We start from the raw sequence: 12,104 nt of genomic DNA on the forward strand, positions 1-12,104 counted from the left end.
GGATGAACGAGGCACTGCATGTGTGAAACGTGCTGGGGCAACGCTCGCTCATGGCTGCTGCTATTAGTAACATGGCTGTTAACATCACTGGCATCTTTGACGTGATTCCCAAATGACTTGTACTGACAGAGGACACTGGCCTGTTTAACCGACCCCTGCGACGACCCAGCATCCCTTTCTCAGAAGTTAATGTAAATAGGACTATGATCTTCTTGCATTTGCATTTATGACTCAATTATCCCAGGACAACAGCCCTGGGAGGCTGGAGGGCAGCTGTCAGCAGCTCATTTCACAGACGAGGCTCCTGAGCCCCAAGAGATGTGATGACCGGCCTGAGAAGCAGGCAGAGGCAGGGTACTTTTGGGAGCCCACATGGTCTGCTCCGAGCTCCTTCCTGCTTCAGCCTGTCTGTACAGGATCTCCTTTAAATGTCCAGGACAATGGGTCTCGGGAGGGAATGCATCCGCCGTCTGCAACCGGAGAGCCCATAAATGAAAGATTTCTATGGGGGAAATACGGGCCTGTGTGGAGAGCAGAGAGGACTCTGGGTTCAGATGGGATGTTATAATTGCATATAATCAACTCTTTTTGATTATTAGGGTATTTTTAAAATTTCCTATGAGGCCCGCTCTTTGGATCCTTTAATGGATTAGACTGGATAATTGCTCTTCTATCAAAGGATAAATTGTTCAGAGACATGGCTGCCTGAAGAGAAATTTTCCACTTCATTCTCCCTCAATGCAATTCATTATTTCTCCCTCCTTATAGTACGTTGTACAAATCAGGTTATAATAGGAAAATAATCCTCTATTTTAGAAGAACACGAGGCTTGGAGTGAGACTGACCTAAGTTCAAATTTGCTCCAGCATGTAGTAGTTTGGTGGCCTTGGCCAAGGTATTTCTTTTCCCTGGATCTCAGTTTTTTCCTCTGTAAAATGGGAACGATAGAAGGCATTTTCATGGTTTAAATGCAAAGGGTTTAATAGCAGTGCCTGGCATGCAGGAGCTGCCCAATCAGGAACGGTTACTTTAAAGCAATCCCTGTTCTGTCTGTGCGAGGCACCTGCTAAAAGGATTCCCGGTGGATTCACGTGCAGTCATTTACATCTACAGGTTGTTTTAAATAGATCATGTCATAAATTATGGCACCCTGCAAAGGAAGCAGAATTGTACCCATTTTACAGCAGGAAACTAGATCCTAGAGAAATTAACTGACAACTCACGTATCTCTAAGTGGTACACTTGGCATTTCAACGTAGGTCAGTAAGACTCCCAAACTGTGTTCTTTCTTCCACACTAACCCAAGAAATGAAGGCTCAGGACGGTGAAGGATGAAATCAAGGTTACCCTGCCTGTAAGAGGCCAGGGACCAGAAATGAGGTCTCTGGTGCGCCACATTCACTCCATTTCTCACTAGGATTTCCCCAAATAAAAGAAGTTTTTCCAGCTGCTGAGTCACAAGCAATCATGCATAAAGTGAGAAAAACACCTGTGGCGAATGATCCTGAGACTGGTTCACTTTCCTCGAAGCCCTTCATGGCGACGACGCTGACAAGGTACTCTGCTCCCGGTAAGAGCCTCACTAGCCTGGTCCGAGTCTTGGTTCCATCCACGATTACCACTGATGGTGTCCCTGGAACAGGGCAAAAGCAAGATCAGGAATGGTGAACCTCACTAAAACTTACTATTGCCCCAAGAACGGGTGTATCTGATTTGGAAACGAAACTATATCTTGATCCAGTACCATTTTCTTGACTTCCTCTCATTTACTCCTGCCCTCTGGCATAAGAGAAGACGTCTTACTTTTTGTATAATGCTTTTTTTCCATCAGTGCAGATGCCAAAAACCCAGCCAGGAGGGGAAAAAAACATGAAGTCACAATGTGCTAAAAATGGCAAGATTCCGTTCAGTAGAGAGCTGGCATGTTTGTATTTATTTATTTTCCCCCACAAAGAATACGAAAAGCTCAGTATGTAATGTATATCTCATTTATTTAACCCATTGTCTTAGCTTTGGAGTATACAGACTCCCTTCCCAGCAGACAGCCTACTCTTTTTTTTAATTTTTTTAATTTTTTTAATTTTTTCAGCATAACAGTATTCATTATTTTTGCACCACACCCAGTGCTCCATGCAATCCGTGCCCTCTACAATACCCACCACCTGGTGCCCCCAACCTCCCACCCCCCACCCCTTCAAAATTCTCAGATCGTTTTTCAGAGTCCATAGTCTCTCATGGTTCACTTCCCCTTCCAATTTCCCTCAACTCCCTTCTCCTCTCCATCTCCCCTTGTCCTCCATGCTATTTGTTATGGTCCACAAATAAGTGAAACCATATGATAATTGACTCTCTCTGTTTGACTTATTTCACTACAGACAGCCTACTCTTTTAAGAAAAGAAGATGGTCACAGTCAAGACTGTGCTCTTATATTTATGAAGAAGGCTGCAATTTCTGTTTCCTAGAATTTCAGGGCTGGTAAAGAGCTTATATACCAGCAAGCCAAACTTCTATAGAGCTGTTACAGCCTCGCTCTGAAGAGGTATCAGCCATGCTTTCAGGACACACTACCACCTGCCAGAATGTCTTTGCGCAGATCTGACGGAGCATCCCCCCTGCCCCTACCATGGTCTTTGTTCTAGCCCTTGTGTGTTGAACTAGAACTCCCAGTTCCACTAGCAAAGCCACAACTCCCCATCTGCACTGAGATGGACACATCTGAGGACCAAAGGGTAAAACCTCACATACATGCAGGTCAGGATCAGCTTTTCAGATGAGTGTGCTCAAAGAGAAAAGGACCAGTGTATTTAGAGTCTCTGCCATTGTGTGAAAACAACACTGGGGTCTATTTCTCATAGGAGTAGAGGGGTTTCAAGGCCAGAGAGGGTCTTCATAAAATGACCCTTTGCAAGGCACTTCCTCCAAGGACCTTACAGTCCTTTACAAATGAAATCTATAGAGATGGTTTCCAACAGAAGAAAGTAATTTTCTTTGGTCCTATTTGGGAGTCTCAAAGTTATGAGAGTCTCTTCACTATCCCACTCAAACCCTCCAGGGGCTGCTCCTCCTTCCACCCCCCCTTCCAGGGCCCTACCTCCTGCAATGGGCACGTAGGTAACCCGGAAGCTCTCCACCTGGGCAGAGGGCGCCATCCAGTTGACAGCAGCCGAATCTTCAGTGATGTCTGAAAAACTGATCTCCTTCGGAGAGCCCATAGCTGTCAAGGAGAAAGCACATGAGAAACCCAGAAACAGTCAACTCTCTTGCTCGTCAATGATTCTTTCTGGATTCCTTATCTAAGAAGACTCAGCCTCTAGAGTTAGTGTCTGAGCCAAGCCTTGAGGATGGAGAATGCGGTGATCTGTGGTCAAGTTGTGATTTGACAGAGACAACTGATCCCTCATTCAGGCCCAGGGCCCAGGGCCGTAGAGCTGGCATTAGGTTTTGTTCAAGTAGAATGTTAACACCCAGCTGATACCTGAGGAAGTGAGGCTGGGTGGTTTCACAGCTTGGAATATGCCATCCTAGAATTTCTCAGTTGTAGCATTTTTTCCCCCAAACCTTTGCTTTCTAGTTCCTTTTATTAGATGATTCCAAGACTTGACAATTGTGTGGTGCTTTGTAACCGATAAGGATTACTCCTCATTTAGAAACTTCTGAGAAGAAGGTGTGGTTGTAGCCATTTTACAGAGGAGGAAACTGAGGCTTGGTTCACCGACGCATGTTGCTGTGGTGTGACCTTTCTGGGCCCAGGACCGGGCAGCAGAGCTGGCGCAGTCCGGGGATCCTGGAAATAACATTGACATGGAAACTGACCTCGATGAACCCATTCCCAGAACTGGATGGAGGTCCAGAGCCTGGAGAGCAAGCAAAGTAAACACAATACCTCCTGCACATGGGTCTACCTGTGGGGAGAGCCTTGCCCACGGGTCAGTTTCTATTACATAAATACCTCCCCGCAAAACCCAGTTTCTGCTGGCTTTTCCTGTGTATTTTTTGGCTTAGCTCTTTGCCCTCTTCAGCTGACCATATTTAACCAGAGATCAGGAAACAATTTTCAGGTCTCCGGGGAGCTCATTTCCTCATCTTTTCCCTCTCCAACCCACGTTGATCATTAAGTTTTAAAACCCCACAGCCCACGTGGGGGAGATGTTTTCCCCCCTCTCCATTTCTGTTTCTCTCCTCTTTTGGCTTTCTCCTGTGACCTTTCCTCCTGGTTGTCAGACTCTGTGGCTGCCTGGGGTTCTGCCCTTTCCTTGGAACCAAGCTTTGAAACCACAAGGGCTCTGGAGCCTGGAAGATCTTGATTGTCCAAATACCGCGGAGGGCCCTGGCAACCTGGGGTGGTTCCCTTCACTTCTGTGAGCACCAGTTGCTCCATCTGTCAGTGGGAGAAGTCATGCCCACCTATGGGAATATTTTCCAGGATTAGCAGATCTAATGGGTGTAAAACCCCTAACAGAATCTTGCAGAGAGTAAGAATTCAGTAAAAGTGATTGTTCTCTCTTTATTTTCTTCCCCATGTAATTCTTTTTCCCATGGGCTACCCTGATTTTGAAGCAACTCCCAGGAAAGATCTGGATAAGGTTGGCTGAAAATAAAACCCAGTGAGGTGTGTGAAAGCAGGCACCGGGGCTCTCCTGTGGCTAGCCTTGTCCAGGTGGCCCTTCGCTCTGACTGCAAGCCTCAGCACGTTTTAGATGGATCTCTGTGGCCACAGCCTTTTCCTCTAGATGCCAGGTTTTCTCATCTACCAAACGGCAATATCATCTGCCCTGTCTTAGAAGACTTTAGAATTTGTCGCGTCATACAGCGTGCGCACCTGATGGCCGTGCTCCATCAGAATGGCAGCAGGGAAATAGCTTTGCTTAATAACTTGATGGAATGGCCTGGGAGGGATGGGAATCCAGGTTCAGTGTTGTGCTATTTTTGGATGATAGGCCTTTCTCGGTGTGAAAGACTATGTGTGATTTTAGCATATCTCCTTCTGTCATAAATAGCGCCCATAAGCCTCCAGCACCACAGGAGAGGAGATGGTCAATGGGAACCTGAAGACAGAGCCTCCCACAGCAACTAAATCATTCTGTTGAAGAGTTGGGAGACATAAGCACAACGATGCCTCTCTTTTCCCAAGTGGATGCTTGGTTTTCAATAAAAACTCCATTAGGGAAATATTTGGAGTTGCTAAAAACTCCCAAGGAGGTAGAAGAGGGCTTCCATCTGCAATTTGCATAAAAAGTTGCCATGCCCAAATCTGGAGCAAATGTCCATTGCTTTAATGAGGTGGCCATGAAAAGTCATTTAAAAAAATTTATTCTCCCTTCAACATGTTTTTACCAAATACTTAATATGTCCCAGGTCCCATATTAAGCTTCGAGGATAGCTACTGGAACCAGTATGGTTTAAGAGCAAGGATTTGGGGGTTAGACTGACCTGGGTTTGAATTCTGTTCTGGCTTTCCTAGCTTAAAACACCTTACACCCTTAGCCTCAGTTTCCCCAACTGTGAAGTGGGTTGAATTTGGCTTTCCCTTGGTCTGGCTGTGTCACGGTGATTCGTGGAGATAAAGGTGTCCGTTGCCCTGCCCATGCGGCATGGAGGACATGCCTTGTAATTGGTGGTTACCGTCTCTATGCCTCATGGGAGTCAGAGCCCGAGGGACGGAGCATGAAGAGCCTGGTTCACACAGGATTGGGTCTCTGCAGGCCTGCTGGGTCAGGCCCCCGGACACAAAGTCATTGCCACTAGGTGGTGCGTGGTTTCAAGTGCATCTGAATTGGAACTGGGCAGAGGAGTTGCGAGGTTAACTGTCTGGGAAAGGGGGCTGGTTTCTGGGAATTGGGAGAAGGGGCACTGACTACCCCCATGGCCTCTGGGGTGGAAGGGAGTACGGAGGGTGTGTGTCTAGGGGCGGTGACGGAGACAGGTGAAGGAATCATCTCAGGCTCCTCACTAAGCACTCTAATCTCCAGAAGAGGAAGACAAAGCTATCATACTCCGTGGCTGGGTTTTTAACTATTTTCTGTCTGTTCCAGGGCCCCTCCATTTGGTGCACGGAGGCACACTGGTGTTTAGCTCCCCAGAGACCAAAAATGCTCCTGGCAACTCTGGACTTTCCAAAGAGGGACCATGGCTGTTGGGAGGAATTGGCACAAACTTCCATTTGCCATTGCAAATATAGGGATTAACCTATGAATCCATTAGTAGGGGCTGGGGAAGCAAAGAAGGCATATGGGATTATCTCTCTGATCCAGTAAGCAAGAAACCCACATATACCAGACTGTGAAAGAGTGGTTTTCTTCAAATCTTTTAAAAAAGAGAATAATAGATTTATGTCTAATTTTGTCTATTTCTACAGACAAAGAAGTGGCAATATCGAATGCCTGTATTTTGAGAAGCTAGGGAGCAGGGATGGAGTTGCAGAGAGACTTTGCTATAGATCCTTTCTAAATTTTTGAACTTTGAACCAAGCACCCCTTTAAAAAATTAAATTTACATGAAATCACCCAAACATAGTAACAGTTAGTATTGTTACAACGGGCAAGGAAACGAAATATTTGACATTCATGATCTTCCTTAAACCTCATGGTTGAGGGGCGCCTGGGTGGCTCAGTGGGTTAAGCCTCTGCCTTCTGCTCAGGTCATGATCCCAGGGTCCTGGGATCGAGCCCTGCATCAGGCTCTCTGCTCAGCGGGCAGCCTGCTTCCTTGCTCTCTCTCTGCCTGACTCTATGCCTACTTGTGATCTCTATCTGTAAATAAATAAATAAAATCCTTAAAAACAAAGAAAGAAAAAAAAAAACCTCATGGCTGAATTCTGAGTTAAATTCTACTTGCCAGATGGGGAGACCGAGGCTCAGAGGGGAAAGGAGACTTGCCCAAGACCGCACAGCTGGTAGAGCAAGGATTAGGCTCCAGGGACTCTCCCCAGAGGCTCTAGGCCAAATCGCTGTATGCGCCGCCCCTGACCCTGACCGCCCTTTCTGCCGCTGGGCACTCGGGGCTGGCAGCTGGTGCTCTGGGAGTGAGAGGAGAACCTGCAGCAGCTTTGATGAGGATAAAGAGGAACAGAACATCCCAGAGAAGGGTTTACAACTACGCAGGGAAGGAAAGAAGAAGGAGGATGGAAAACAAGAGGGAAACTTCATAAAACACATGAGGTTACAATGGAATAAGGCGTATTCTGTCTAATGGAGTCACCTGTCCTGTCCTTTCCAAGTATGGAGCAAGGGACGCAGGCACATGTGGGCACATACACACACAAACACACACACACGCACACACACACGCACCCTTACTTCTCGTTGGCTTTGAAATACAAATCCCCAGAATAAGAAATCAAAGAAAAGCTTTTCCGAAAGAGCAGGGTCTTTCTTTCTTTTTTTGGTTCTTACAAAAAGAAAAAAAAAAACAAAAACAAAACCCTCTTGATTATTCCTTCTTTTTTGGCTTTAGAACTGCAGGGCCTCTAGCAAAAAAGATTGGCAAAACAAAATCAGTGATCAGAAGCAAACGTCGAAAGGCAGTGTCTGCAAACCGAGGTCAAAATCAGGCTCAGTCTGTGATCTGAGGTTGTTTTATGCGCAGCCACAGGGAGGAGGAGACAAGGACCCGCATCCCATGGACAGGCTGTCCAAGCTACTAAGAAACGGGTTTTCCTTCACCTGGACTGCTGTCTGCACTTCGGCGTTTCCTCCACACCCACAGATAAGGATTATGGTTTCTGTAGGTGGCTTCTCTGAGAGAGCTCCGAGGGTCCTGCACCTTGACATGGTAATGCCCCCACCTATGCGCACAGAGTTTTTGGCTAACGTGCTGCTTTTCAGAGACGGCAAGTATGTACACTCATTGGTTCTCTGTCATCCAGCCTGCTTACATTTAATATTAGTATTATTAATATTATAATTATAATTATAATATTAATTATTAATTAGTATTAAAGTAAGTATTAAAATACAATAATAAAATAGTATTAAAATAGCCGTGTTTGGGTTCTACACCAAACCTGGCCGTGTGACGTGAGGCAAATCGCATCTTTCTGCACGAGCAGAAGAGGCTGGGCTACCCCCTTCCTTGGTCCCTTTTACCTCTTCCTGTGCTTTTGTGATTCTTTCTTCTGATTCCTCTTGAAGCAGTCTCTCTAGGGAATGCTAGTTTCTCCTTCTCCCTTAGTTTCAGGAAGGAATTCACCACACCTGTTATAGGTCTTTCCCGCTAAAGAGTCCTGTTACCAATCAACTTCCTTTTTCCTCCTTGGAACAACTCATAGGGAAAAGGGTTTGCATTTTCCCCTCTAGTGCCTTTTAGACCTGCCATGGAGTATCTATCCTATAAAATCATGAATGTCACGATGAGCAGCCTGTCGACCTTGTCAGCTCCCTCCTTTGATCCTTCCTGAGCACGCAATGGATTATTTACACATTGCATCTGATAAATATTCATCTTTATAGGTGGAGGTACCACTTCTCCATTATCCCCTGCACATTGTAAGGTCAAACATTTGCCCAGAGTACCTCTGCATCCAAAAAAAAAAAAAAAAAAAAGCGATAATCGGCTGGAAGAAGGGTCTTTGGAATTTAAAAACTGCAATAACTGTCATGATGATGATGTATTAATGAAAATAATGCAACTCCAGTTAGCTTTAATTTGCAGAGCCCTTGCTATGCACCAGACCCTCTGCTGTGAGCTTGCCATGAATTATCTCATTCAATCCTCAACAACCCCATTAAATAAATGGCATCCTGCTCCTCTTGCACGAAGGCTCAGCCAAATTTTCCACACTCGCACCGTCTGTAATTGAAAGAGCTTGGCTGCGTTCAAAGCTCTTGCAGTTTCCCAGCCCTGTGAAAGAAGACCCCCGCGCCAACGACTTTTCTCGGTTTTCTCCTGTGGAGGTACGGTACCTGTGGTTGCTAAGGCACGGACTGGTTGGGATCGCCTTCCACTGCTTATTCCATAGAGCTCAATCTCATACTCGGTGGCCTCTCTGAGACCCGTTATGTCCCTGGTTCGTTCGGGGGCAAGTAGGGTTATTTCCAGTGGCTCAGACTGCTTTTTGGTATCTCTGATTTTGAGAACAAAACTGTCGAAGACCCCTTCATCAGCTGTCCAGGACAGACGGAAACCATCTGGGGTGGCATCTGAAACCAGAAGGTTATCCACCTCTGGCTCGGCTTCTAGAGGAGGAGAACATGGTGGGAGGAGGAGAGAAAACATCATTTACCAGCCCGTGCAGTCTTCTTCTGCGGGATGAGGGGGGGTGAGGGTGGGTTATTAGTATGCACTGGCCCTGGCTCTCAGGGACAGAAGTGTCCTGAGTTCCCGAAAATAAAATCATTCAACACAAAAAAGTAGGTCTAGGAGAAGGGGAAGATGGAGTTCATACATCCAATACAAGCCAAGTGGATGCTTGTATATGTGAGTTTTGTCTAAAAGCAATTCTATCAGTCCACATCTGGACTCTGCTTTGGCCCCTCCCATGCATTATTAAACAAGTTCAAAGCCAGTAACTTGTTTACATTTGCTCTCTGTCTTCCAATGGCTGAGTGCCCATCCTCTGTGAGACCTTTGTCTTTTTCTTTTTAAAAAGACAAATAAACCAGTATTAACGATCTGTAGAGTTGCCCATGATGATACTGCTGATTATATTTCCCTTGATCCTGAGCAAAATGGCTTTTAAAATGTTATGTTATGGTCTTTTTGCATTTTTCTTGGAACTGTTGTACTCAAGAAGGCTCCTACTCTTGACTTTGTTGCTTGCTTTTTAAACCATTAGACAGGCATTCAGAGGATAGAACTGAGGCTTGAAACCTCTTGTACTCCATACTTTGGACTCAAGGTATGATCTTGGATTGCCTTCACTAGACAAAACTCATTGTCAAGGTAAATTTAGAGCTGAGTTTCCCAAAGTGTACTCAGAACAAACCATTCCTCTTTGCTCCTCTTCCTTAAAAGGCATCTGATGTCAAATAAGTTTGGGAAATACTGCTTGGGTAAGTCCCTCTTGGAAAAGACACATGCACATTGGGCTATTCTGGAAAGTCCTGTTGTCAAGGATCCTATTAAACTATGTTTCCAAAACTTATTTGTACATGGAACTTCTTCACCAAGCAGGACCTTTGAATAGCCTATGGAGCTAGTAAAATCTGGAAAGACTTTGGGAAACACAGATTTTTGACTGTTAAAAGTTGTTAATGTTTTATGTATCTAGGAATTATTATTAGTCTTGAGAAAATTATGGATTTAGTCTGTGTCAAAGAATCTCTATGATATTAGTGTTTACCAATAAAATAAGTTCGCAGTTAGGTTTCCAATAACGAGTCCACCCGGTAAGTTTATCAAGATCATAGTTGAGATGTTGAGATGGCAAATGTTGTAAATAAGTTTTTGAAATATCCTCATTGGTATATTTCTTTTGAGAAGGCTGAAACATAGCTGAGGACCAGCCAGGATGTACACAGAAGAGGGTGATGTGGAGTAAGCACACAAGAACTTGGACAAGACACGGTCTACAAGATTTGGGATGCCAAGGGGCAAACATTTTGACCTTCTCATTTCTGGAGTGGGAGAAGAGGAGTGCTCAGTAGAGACACAAGACAAGGGAGAGTGTGGGGGGAAACACAAAAGAGCAGGCCACATCTATGGATTACGTAAAGAAAATGGACAAGGACGTTGGTGATGTGGTAGATGGATTACATGGAAGAGAACCAAGGAAGGGGGAAAATGGCTCACTTGAATCCAAATACCTGTAACAATCTCAGCCCTCAAGGGCTTGGTTTGGTGCCCTTGGGTGAAGCCAGAGACCGTAACCTCATAGCCAATGCCAGTTATGAGGCCTCTAAGCTCCAGCTTCCTCTGGTTTCCTGAAAGTGTGAATTCCTGGGGGTCCAGCAGCTTCCCAGAATCCACCACCGTTACTAGGAAGCTGTCAAAGGCATTCTCCGATGCCATCCAGGAAACTGTGAACCCGTAGGGATTAATGTCGGAAATGGTTAGGTTTTCCAGAAGGGGCAGGGCCTCTGAAAGAAGGGAGGAGTGAAAACAACTCAGGTTAGCGGCGCTGACCCTGCTGAGATAGCACAGGTCTCCACAAATAGCGACAGATACCCAATCACCAAATGCGTTAAATTCTCAGAAAATGTATATTTAATAAGAGCTTATTAGGGGCCAGATGATGTTATCTTGTGCCAATCTCTCAATAGGCCTATGAGATAGACATTATTCCCATTATGCAGGCAAAAAACCCTGAGTTTCAAAGAGGTCGATTGGCTTGGCCAAAGTCACAGAGCAAGGATGCGACAGAGCGAAGGTTTTAACTGGGTCTCACTCCAAAGGCCATGATTTTTTCCCTATAAAATTGGATGGCTTTTGTTGGGTTTGGATCCCTTTCTCTGTTTCCCTCTGTCTTCTGAAGGTCTTGAAGGAAATCAATTCCCCCACTCCCCCACTAAATACATACTTCCTTTTTGGTGTACTTCATGTTTCTATTCCACTTCTAGTTCACTTTGAATCAAGTGGATGAGACCTGTTAGTGACATATGTCCTCATAACCTGAACTAGAGGGAGGGGGGTAAGGTTTTTCATGTGTCAGAATTAGCAGATTATGACTGCAGCCAAGTTAAGGAATACTAGGATTTGTTAATTCTTTGGCTATTTGTTTTCCTGGATAAAGTCAGAAGATAAAGACATATTGGATCTTTAGTAAGTTCTATTGTCATCTGTTCATTCATTCACCAAATATCTGTGTCCCAGGTGCTGTGGGGTCTTTACACACGGGGGTTTCCAAAAGGACTGAGCTTATATCACTTAAGTTCCTAGGTGCCATTATGTCCCAACTGATCAGGCTCCACATCTGTTCTCCTATTTAAACCTCACAATGACACTGTGAAGTGGCTATTGCTACCTGTCCCCTCACCCCCATGACATCTAAGGAAACAGAGGTCAATGACTTATCCAGGATCACACATCTACTGGGGGACTAAGCTGGCCTCCCCCGCAGGCCATCTGATTCCAAGCTCAACGCTCTTCCCACACCCTGGGCCAACGTCTAATTAGTGACCCCATCAGGGCTGGCAAGTCTGGAGATGTAAGTAGGATCGGTGGAGAA

At 45.3% G+C, this 12,104-nt stretch overlaps 1 protein-coding gene across 14 annotated transcripts in view; it reads right to left on the reverse strand.

The window, feature by feature from the left end:
• Window positions 1-12,104, reverse strand: part of TNC (tenascin C) — a 93,314-nt gene that overhangs the window by 15,437 nt on the left and 65,773 nt on the right. For 6 of the 14 annotated variants that reach the window (XM_047699924.1, XM_047699925.1, XM_047699928.1 and 3 more), the window contains 4 exons: window positions 10,744-11,016; window positions 8,902-9,174; window positions 3,093-3,215; window positions 1,490-1,633 (listed from right to left, as the gene is read on the reverse strand). In XM_047699924.1, the coding sequence (XP_047555880.1) occupies window positions 1,490-1,633; window positions 3,093-3,215; window positions 8,902-9,174; window positions 10,744-11,016 (813 nt within the window). The remainder of the gene's footprint in view (window positions 1-1,489; window positions 1,634-3,092; window positions 3,216-8,901; window positions 9,175-10,743; window positions 11,017-12,104) is intronic. The other 8 variants (XM_047699927.1, XM_047699931.1, XM_047699930.1 and 5 more) reach the window with 2 other exon arrangements.

Source organism: Lutra lutra, chromosome 13 (assembly GCF_902655055.1).
Source record: "Lutra lutra chromosome 13, mLutLut1.2, whole genome shotgun sequence".
Lineage (NCBI taxonomy): Eukaryota > Metazoa > Chordata > Mammalia > Carnivora > Mustelidae > Lutra > Lutra lutra.